Genomic DNA, 10000 nt, shown 5'->3' on the forward strand with positions numbered 1-10000 from the left:
GATTAAACTGCCGGGTTCTTCATGAACCTCCACGAGACGTCATGAGAAGGAAAGCAGTGAATTATAGAGGACAGAGAGAAGATCTAAAGTTCAGTGTTCCTCAGTGAACTTTCTCATCTCTAAAAACGTGTGTGAGATCCATCACGCTCCACCCAGGGCCCTGTCACGCCCCCCTCAGGCCCTCTGGCAACCATGATGTCTCTGTGGGTTCTGTGTGTTTTGTTGGATCTGGGTGGAGCTCTGTGGGACTGGATGAAACCCAATCAGGTGGAGAATGATTTAGATCGTTTTGGTGGTGTGTATAAACCAAGACCTCCTCCTCACATCATCTTTATCCTGACCGATGATCAGGGTTTTAACGATATCGGCTACCACAGCGCTGAGCTCCACACTCCGACCCTGGACAAGCTGGCGGCTGAAGGAGTGCGACTAGAGAATTATTACGTTCAGCCGCTGTGCACGCCGTCACGCAGTCAGCTAATCACCGGCAGGTAAACACGCATATAATGCTAATTCTAAAGATCTTACAGAAGTTAGCATGCTAACAACCATGAACTGTATTTTTCTGCAGGTATCAGATCCACACGGGTCTCCAGCACTCCATTATCCGTCCTCGCCAGCCAAGTTGCCTTCCTCTAAACCTGTCCACACTCCCGCAGCATCTTCAGGATGCTGGTTACTCCACCCACATGGTTGGAAAATGGCACCTGGGCTTCTACCGTAAACGCTGCCTCCCCACACGCCGCGGCTTTCACACCTTCTTCGGTTCTCTGACGGGAAGTGTTGACTATTACACCTTCGACTCCTGCGACGGGAAAACTCTGTGCGGCTTCGACCTGCACGATGGCGACTCGCTAGCATGGAACAAAGCGGGAAAATACTCCACTCTCATGTACACTCAGAGAGTACGCAAAATTTTAGCGACGCACGATCCGTCTCAGCCGATCTTCATCTTCCTGTCCCTTCAGGCGGCTCATGCTCCTTTAAAACCGCCCAAATCCTATATTTATCCATATCGCAGCATGGGGAACGTCCCACGCAGGAAATACGCGGCCACCATCTCCATCGTGGATGAGGCGGTGCACAACATCACCTATGCGCTACGCAAATATGGATACTATCGGAACTCCATCATTATTTTCTCCACTGATAACGGAGCACAGCCGTTCACCGGAGGGAGCAACTGGCCCTTACGAGGGCGCAAGGGGACTTACTGGGAGGGTGGAATCAGAGCACTGGGGTTCGTGCACAGTCCACTAATACGCTACAAGCGTAGAATTAGCAAAGCGCTAATTCACATCACGGACTGGTTCCCGACTCTCGTACGTCTGGCAGGAGGAAACATTTCCCAGAATGAGAAGTTAGATGGTTATGATGTTTGGTCAGTCATTAGTGAGAATAAAACTTCTCCCAGGTTTGAGATCTTACATAACATTGACCCTCTGAATCGGCGAGGGTTGGGGTCACTGCGGGAAGGCAAGGGATTGTGGGATACGGCAGTCCAAGCAGCGATAAGAGTGGGAGATTGGAAACTTCTGACCGGAGATCCTGGTCACGGCGACTGGATCCCTCCTCAGGTGTTGAGCAGTTTCCCGAGCGGATGGTGGAACCTGGAACGAGGAAACGTGGACAAGGAGAAGAAGTCGATTTGGCTCTTTAACATCACTGCAGATCCATGCGAGAGAAACGACCTGGCAGAGAAGCGACCAGATGTAGTGAAGAAGCTCCTGCAGCGCCTAGCTTTCTACAACAGCACTGCCACAGCGGTCCAGTACCCCCCGGACGACCCGCGTGCCAACCCGCTGAACCACGGCAGAGCCTGGAGACCCTGGGTGATGGACGAGGAGAACGAGGTAAACTGGGATGGAGTCTATTACAAACGAGGAAGGAACCGCAAGAGGAAGAAGTGCAGGTTCTGCAAAATCCAATCATTCTTCAAGAAACTCAACAGAAAGATTCTGGGCAGTAAAATATAATGAATCTTCTACCCGAGGACTTACACTCCTCCACACACTGTTTATAAAAGTGAGAAGAAGAAGCACAGGTCTTTATCACAGACCAGAAACAGCATTCATTTTAAATTCATATAGACTCAGGTTTTAAAGGTTTTGGATCATAAATCTGTTGTGTGTAGATGCTCCTTTCAAACTACTGTTTCCTCAAGAGCTTCTACAAGAAACTGTTTCTGAAATCCTCGTTATGGAGTTAATGGCCTTCAGACATCAGCATGAAATGTCAATTTGTTCATGATGAATCCTGAAGAAAGATGAGTGCAACTCCTGCCAAATACATACCAGAATGTTCATCTTTTCATCCTTTTAGCTTTAAATCATAAAGTGGGGTTTCTCTTTCAGTGGGCGTGTCATTTCGCTTTCAGTGGGCGTGTCGATTTCTTTCAGTGGGCGTGTTGTTTCTCTATCAGTGGGTGTGTCGTTTTGTTTTTATTGGGGTTGTCGTATCTTTCAGTGGGCGTGTCATTTCTCTTTCAGTGGGCGTGTTGTTTCTCTTTCAGTGGGTGTTGTTTCTCTTTCAGTGGGCGTGTCATTTCTCTTTCAGTGGGCGTGTTGTTTCTCTTTCAGTGGGCGTGTTGTTTCTCTTTCAGTGGGTGTGTCGTATCTCTTTCAGTGGGTGTGTTGTTTCTCTTTCAGTGGGCGTGTCGTTTCTCTTTTAGTGGGCGTGTCATTTCTCTTTCAGTGGGTGTGTCGTTTTCTTTCAGTGGGCGTGTTGTGTCTCTGTCAGTGGGCGTGTCGTTTGTCTTTCAGTGGGCGTGTTGTTTCTCTTTCAGTGGGCGTGTAATTTTTCTTTCAGTGGGCGTGTCGTTTTTCTTTCAGTGGGCGTGTCGTTTCTCTTTCAGTGCCGTTTTTCTTTCAGTGGGCGTGTCGTTTTTCTTTCAGTGGGCGTGTCGTTTTCTTTCAGTGGGCGTGTCGTTGTCCTTTCAGTGGGTGTGTCGTTTCTCTTTCAGTGTGCGTGTCGCTTTCCTTTCAGTGGGCGTGTCGCTTCTCTTTCAGTGGGTGTGTCGCTTCTCTTTCAGTGTGCGTGTCGCTTTCCTTTCAGTGGGCGTGTCGTTTCTCTTTCAGTGGGTGTGTCGTTTCTCTTTCAGTGAGCGTGTCATTTCTCTTTCAGTGGGCGTGTCGTTTTCCTTTCAGTGGGTGTGTCGTTTCTCTTTCAGTGGGCGTGTCGTTTCTCTTTCAGTGAGCGTCTCATTTCTCTTTCAGTGGGCGTGTTGTTTCTCTTTCAGTGGGCGTGTCGTTTTCCTTTCAGTGGGCGTGTCGTTTCTCTTTACACACTGAAGCTTCTGATTGTGAAGAAATTAGTCTTGTTAGTGAGGAAACTGAACCACAGTGAATCTTTATCATTATTTATATCAGATTCAGCGCTCTGTAATCCTGACCTCCATCACAGCAGGGTTTCTGTCTGAAACTCATCACGCAGAGACCCAACAGCTCCAGACCTGAGGAGCATTTCACTCCAGACAACCACCATGAAAACGATGATGAAGACGATGATGTACCTGTGACATCTGAACATCTGTTTATTATCTGGTGATTTTCTTTTTATTTTAATTGCTTTATATCAACTTCTGTAAACAAAAGGAAAGAAGTTTTGTTCGATAAATTACGAAAATAAGTCCAGTATCGACACGTTACTGAATAAAAAACACAGAAACAGAAACTTAATTACAATCTGAATTCATTGTGTGTGTGTGTGTGTGTGTGTGTGTGTGTCTCTGTGTGTGTGTGTGTGTGTGTCTGTGTGTGTGTGTGTGTGTGTGTGTGTGTCTGTGTGTGTGTGTGTGTGTGTGTCTGTGTGTGTGTGTGTGTGTGTGTGTGTGTGTGTGTGTCTGTGTCTCTGTGTGTGTGTGTGTGTGTGTGTGTGTGTGTCTGTGTGTGTGTGTGTGTGTGTGTGTGTGTGTGTGTGTGTGTGTGTGTATGTGTGTGTGTCTGTGTGTCTGTGTGTGTGTGTGTGTGTGTGTGTGTATGTGTGTGTGTGTGTGTGTGTGTGTGTGTCTGTGTGTGTGTGTGTGTGTGTGTGTGTGTCTGTGTGTGTGTGTGTGTGTGTGTGTGTGTGTGTGTGTGTGTGTGTGTGTGTATGTGTGTGTGTGTGTGTGTGTGTGTGTGTGTGTGTGTGTGTCTGTCTGTGTGTGTGTGTGTGTCTGTGTGTGTGTGTGTGTGTGTGTGTGTGTGTTGGTGTTAAAAATATAATGAATAAAAACTGAACTGGATGTAAAATACAGAGATTTCACATTTTTATCTGTTTCATGTTAATGTAATGTAGTGGAATGTCAGTGACACTCATCATGAACATCACGACTTCTTCTGTGGTGGAAATTTCATCCTGACCGATTAAAATATATCAAATATATTAAAGATCTAATGACTGAGTGGAGCTGCTGCTAATGCTAGTTAAACTTCTGCAGTAGAAAACATCAGCTTCCTCCAGACACGTCATTACACGTCCTAACATCCATCTGTAATGATCTGACACACAGGTATGTACAGGTTAAACACACTCAAACCTGCTCGGCCCAACTCGGCCTGAGGAACATTTTAGAAGAGAAGGAGCTTTTACAGATCAAGAAACTTTTAGATTGAAGAAGCTGAAGGTCAGTAGAGAAAGCTCAGATGAAGACTGATAGAGTGTGTGGTGTGTTTTACTTTGAGTTGTTTAGCATATGTTTGTTTTACTTAATTTTAATTTTAAAGAACAGGATCCACATTGTGAGTTTTAATATAAATGGAGCAGAGAACACGGGAAAAGAGCAAAGCTTTAGGAGCTTATGAACAGAAACGTGTGGATGTTGTTATGCTGCAGGAGATCCACAGAGTTTTTCATTTCGGGAGGTGATTTTTAATTGTACAGCAGAAAATACAGACAGAAATCATGTAGAACCTCATACAGCTTCCCGTAAGCTCCTGTGGGAAGTGTTTCCAAAGTACAAAGTGTTTTACAAAATGTTTCCAGGTATCTCAGATCACTGCATGGTTCAGTGCACCATCAGTAAGAAAACCATAAACCCTAAGAGCACCAGGGCATGGAGAACAGGTGGGCGCCAAGTATTGATGATCTCCCTGTTCTTCAAGGCGTTCTAGGCAGGAATAGGGCAGGACATGCTGGAGGTCCTAAAGGACAGTGTTACAGGTGGTCAGCTCCCAACGAGCTGCTGGAGAGCCGTCCTGACCCTGCTGCCGAAGAAGGAAGACCTGACCCACCTGAAGAACTGTCACAGTGTCACTACTGTACACCGACTGCAAGCTGCTGTCAAAAGCATTAGCATCGAGAGTGATGAAGGTGATACTGGGTTTAAAGTCTGGTCTGTTTCTCCTGCACCAGGAAAAGGCTTTTGATCGGGTTGAGCATGAATACTTGTGGAAGGTTCTGGAAAGCTTTGGTTTCGGTTTCAGAGCCATGATCAGGGTGCTGTACAGTGAGATTGAGAGTGTGCTGAAGGTGAATGGTGGTTTATATGGTTTTTTTAGGGATCAGACAGGAATGTTCACAATCAGGAATGTTTTACTCTCACTATTAAATCTCTTTTAATCAATCTGAGAAATCTTCTTTCTGGTTTTAATATTCCACACACTAATGCGTCACTCTACCTGTCAGCGTGTGCAGATGACGTGGCAGTAACGGTGGATTCCAGACTGAGGAAAATGTTTTTACTGATGTAATAAAAGACTTTTGAAGGTTTTTAGTTGGGTGTTTTGGGGGGGGGCGACACTCCCATGAGGCCTGATGTGGAAAAAATGAGGGTTTAAGTATTTTGGTGTCTACATGGGAGTCATGAGTTTTTGAATAAAAACTGGGAAGGCAGTAGAGCACATCAAGGGCAGACTGAGCAGGTGGAAGCGGCTGGTTCCAAGGATGTCCTACAGGGGGCGTACGCTGCTCATTACAGTTTTTCTCAATTGCTAAAACACTAAACTCTATTGTCTGAACCAAATGCTCAGTTGCCTAAACCCACTGATTGAATCAATCACTCTTTTGGCAAAACCATAAGCACTTTTCATCTGTTTAGACACAACTTGCCAACACATTTTCATTGTGATGCACCCGTGCTGCATAATGGTGAGCACAGGTGACAAAAGTCAAACACAATTAAAGCACAAGTGTCACCACTTAAACACTACAACTCAAAATGGATCACACTTGTGGCTAATGATGTGAGGGAACATATAGAGTAATCCAGTTCAGAGAGCACTGGTTTGTGAGACCCTACAATGGATAGAAATCTGAGAGGAAGAGTTCGTGTGAGAGAAGGTGGAGGTGATCAGCGAAGACAAAGAACAGTAATATCTGATGAAATCAGAGCTGCTGTGATTGACCATGTTCTTGTCCATGGTATGAGCATGAGGGAGGCTGGACAAAGGGTACAACCAAACATCAGTAGATTCACTGTGTCCACCATAATCCGAAGATTTAGAGAAGAGGTCATTACCTTTTTTTGACATTATAGTACAGTATGTAAATCTTGACAGCAGTTACTGTATGACAGACTACATACTGTACCACAGTATACTGTAAGTTAATCTATGTTTCAGTACATCACTGTACCAGTGTACTGTAGTATTGTAATGGAGCGTTGGTCTAACTGTTTCTAGGCCTCGTATTCCATGTATATTTTTGTACTTTATTTATACATGGGTTTACTGTACACACGTGGACAACGCATACGATTTCTGTTTGTTTTTACAAGTGCTACGTGTAAATGCACAAGATTTCTGTTTTGTCTTTTTGTACAAGTGCTAAATGCACAGGGTTTTTTTGTTTCTCCAGCTTGATGTCCTGAGCATTGTGTTTTCTATTTTTCTACGTAATGTTTAGTGACTGTTCCGTAGTGATTTTAATTTTGATTGACTCGGGGCACGATTTGAAAACATAGTTCAGTTTTGAGCACAGATTGAACTGTTTTGAGGTGAAAGTTTGGTTTTGCAAGAAGAGTCTGAGGTTTTGTGAATGTAGCTTGAGAATTGGGTTTTATTGTTCACAGTTTAGAGAAAAGGAGAGCATCTTTCAAGAAATGTGTCTTAGCAATCGAGAAAAACTGTAACAACCTGGCAGCATCGTCTCTCAGAAATAAAAAGCTTTAATAATAATAATATAATAAAGACTAAAGGAACAGTTAGAATTACAGGAGCTGCAGCAGCAGGTGAAGAGGGATGTGTAGAAAGACAAGGAAAAGGTATAGAGGAGCTGTAGGAGAAGTTGGACACTGAGGAAGGAGAAAAGGATTTGTAGCGATTGTCCAGACAGAGGAACCGAGCTGGGAAGGATGTGCTGTAAGTTAGAGCAATAAAGGATGGAGATGGAGATGTGTTGACTAGTGAGGAGAGTGTGTTGAGAAGGTGGAGGGAGGATTTTGAGCAGCTGATGAATGAGGAAAATGAGAGAGAGAGAAGGTTGGATGGTGTGGAGATGTAAAGCAGGAGGTGGATAGGATTAGTAAGGAGAAAGTGAGAGCAGCGATTAAGAGGATGGAGAGTGGAAAGTCAGTTGGACCAGATGACACCAGTAGAGGCATGGAGATGTTTAGGTGAGATGCAGTTAAGTTTTTAACCAGATTGTGGAAGGTGAGAGGATGCCTGAGGAATGGAGAAGGAGTTTGTGTGTGTGTGTGTGTGTGTGTGTGTGTTGCATACACTAGATCGGTTCTGCTAAGTATGTTCTGTACTGTTTATTAAAAAGTGAAATGTTTCACGTGAACAATGGTGAAACTGTCCTGAATGGACCTTCATGGACCTTCTTGGTAAGGATGAGGATGAGGATGAGGATGAGGATGTCTTCCTCACACCATCGCAGGGTTTTTTCCCTCATCACGTCTCTGAGTATCTCATTAGTGGTGAATGAGTAGAAACTGATTCATTAAAAGTAAAATGTAAACCTGTAATTGATTTATTTGTGTGAAGATGCTTTGGGACGATGTGAACACTGTAAAAGTGCTGTAGAAAGATCACGTTCTTCATCCTGATACTCAGACTGGGTTTATTTCATCCAGTCCGTATGTGGTGAAGGTCAGATTTCTCGTCTCCTGGTTTGGTTCATGGTTCACCTCGGAGTAAATCTCTGTCACGTTCTTCACAGATTCATGTTTTTTCCTGTTCCTCTTTCCTTTCCTGCAGATGTCCACTTCTGTGTAAATAACGTCCACATCCACTCCTGAAGATAAGAGAAGAACAGATTTGATTGATCTGTCCAGGATCTGTCCAGGAAACTCATCTACTGGACTCTCTCTCTCCTCTCCTTCTAGACTGATGAACTGGAATTAACTGATTAATGAAACAGATGAGGCAGAAGAACTGAAGACTTACCAGGTGGATGATCAGAGGGAGATGATGTTCTCCTCAGCATGATGGAGACGCAGCACAGAGCGGTGATGAGTGTAAGGAACATCGCCATGACACCACACAACAGAAGGAAAACTTTCCTGTTCACTACACACACAACAAACCAGAAACATCTCATCAGGAACCGGAGCAGAACCTCATCTCTATCTCATACCTTCACATGGTGATGATGAAACCCTGAGGGTTTTATATGTACGTAAATACGGTTATTATAATAAACATTATTGTTAAAGTGTCTCACAGCAGATGTTTTCTCTCAGTAGCAGGTCGGTGGAAGAATCGTGTGGACGTAATGAGCACTCAGTGGTAGAAGGTTTAACTTCAGCAAACGACTGACAGACAGAGAGAAGATCAGGACTGGAGAGATGACGACGATCTGTGGGAGGAAATGGAAAACAGGGAACCTTTTAATAATTATTATATAAGATTTAAGTAAAATATTTAACTGAAGGCTGCAACAAACAAATAAAAAAATAAAATGGTTATAATAAAAAAATACATTTATTTTGACTATTTAGTAAAGATGCTGGTGTAGGAAATAGATGATATATAATATAGTTATAGATTTTCATGCCACACTTATAATATTAATATCCTGGTCAATTATGTTCAGTAATTGTAATATATTATTATTAATAATAATAATAATAATAATAATAATATTGGTTACATGTGCAAGAACATTGTAGTCTGACTTTTTCTGCCATGTTTTACTAAATTTCTTTTCACTTAATATATAACTTGATATGTATATTATTTACATTTTCTTATTTATATTTTTTATTTCACTTTATTCTTTACTTTGATTTTACTGCAAAAAAGGCAACCAAACAATTTCCCTCTGGGATAATAAACATTGACCACTAGAGGGCGCACAGACGCTACAAATCATCAGCACTGCACAGGAAGTGATTTATTTATATTTATGGCATTTTGCAGACGCTTTTTTTTTTTTTTTATCAAGATTGACTTACATTTATCTCAGATGAGCAGTCGAGGGTTAAGGGCCTTGCTTAAGGGCCCAGCAGTGTCAGCTTGGTGATGTGGGGATTTGAACCCATGACCTTCCAATCAGAAGTCCTACATCCTCTGAGCTCTCACTTCCCTACGCTTCTACTTTATAAATCCATTACGACTGTAGATTAGCACATTAGCATGGACAGATCGTTAATGTTTCTCTGGGCTGCAGGATAAACATCGCTCAGTGGACACACTGTAAATGTTTCCTTCTGCAATGTTCATGTTTTCGCCCAACACTAAGGACCTCCTTATTTATTTCAATTTCATTCTTCTTTGTTTAATCTTCCCCTGTGGTGTAACTTTGTCCTTCATCCCTCTGTTCTTTATCCCTCCATCCTCTTCTCATTTAACATGCTAGGGTATATTATTTCGTGCTCATGTTTTGCAGCATTTCTCTAAAAATCTTGAACTAAGTTTTCCTGCAGATGTTAGGTAGCTGTTAGCATGCTAGTGTAAAACCACACTGAAAAAATGCTAGTGTAGGCATTAGGTTGAGGTTAGCATGCTAGTGTAGGCATTAGGTAGCTGTTAGCATGCTAGTGTAGGCATAAGGTAGCTGTTAGCATGCTAGTGTAGGCATTAGGTAGCTGTTAGCATGCTAGTGTAGGCATTAGGTAGCTGTTAGCATGCTAGTGTAG

General features: G+C 43.1%; 2 protein-coding genes and 1 long non-coding RNA gene across 3 annotated transcripts in view; 2 read left to right on the forward strand and 1 right to left on the reverse strand.

Moving 5' to 3' along the window:
* The window catches only part of arsib (arylsulfatase family, member Ib), a 3939-nt gene extending 262 nt beyond the window's left edge, over nucleotides 1–3677 (forward strand). The window contains exons 1-2 of the mRNA XM_046867517.1: nucleotides 1–491; nucleotides 572–3677. The exon at nucleotides 1–491 is cut by the window's left edge and continues 262 nt beyond it. Coding sequence (XP_046723473.1) covers nucleotides 193–491; nucleotides 572–1976 — 1704 coding nt within the window. The 5' untranslated portion in view covers nucleotides 1–192 and the 3' untranslated portion in view covers nucleotides 1977–3677. The remainder of the gene's footprint in view (nucleotides 492–571) is intronic.
* An 847-nt stretch (nucleotides 3678–4524) lies between these two features.
* LOC124397775 lies at nucleotides 4525–8723 on the forward strand. The gene is made up of 3 exons (XR_006927966.1): nucleotides 4525–4603; nucleotides 8118–8505; nucleotides 8606–8723. It is a non-coding gene; the product is annotated as an uncharacterized LOC124397775 (long non-coding RNA).
* Nucleotides 7658–10000, reverse strand: part of LOC124397770 — a 25208-nt gene continuing 22865 nt past the window's right edge. The window contains exons 5-7 of the mRNA XM_046867526.1: nucleotides 8584–8718; nucleotides 8307–8429; nucleotides 7658–8154 (exon numbers count right to left, since the gene is read on the reverse strand). Coding sequence (XP_046723482.1) covers nucleotides 7970–8154; nucleotides 8307–8429; nucleotides 8584–8718 — 443 coding nt within the window. The 3' untranslated portion in view covers nucleotides 7658–7969. The remainder of the gene's footprint in view (nucleotides 8155–8306; nucleotides 8430–8583; nucleotides 8719–10000) is intronic.

This window comes from Silurus meridionalis, chromosome 15 (genome assembly GCF_014805685.1).
Source record: "Silurus meridionalis isolate SWU-2019-XX chromosome 15, ASM1480568v1, whole genome shotgun sequence".
In the NCBI taxonomy this organism is placed as follows: domain Eukaryota; kingdom Metazoa; phylum Chordata; class Actinopteri; order Siluriformes; family Siluridae; genus Silurus; species Silurus meridionalis.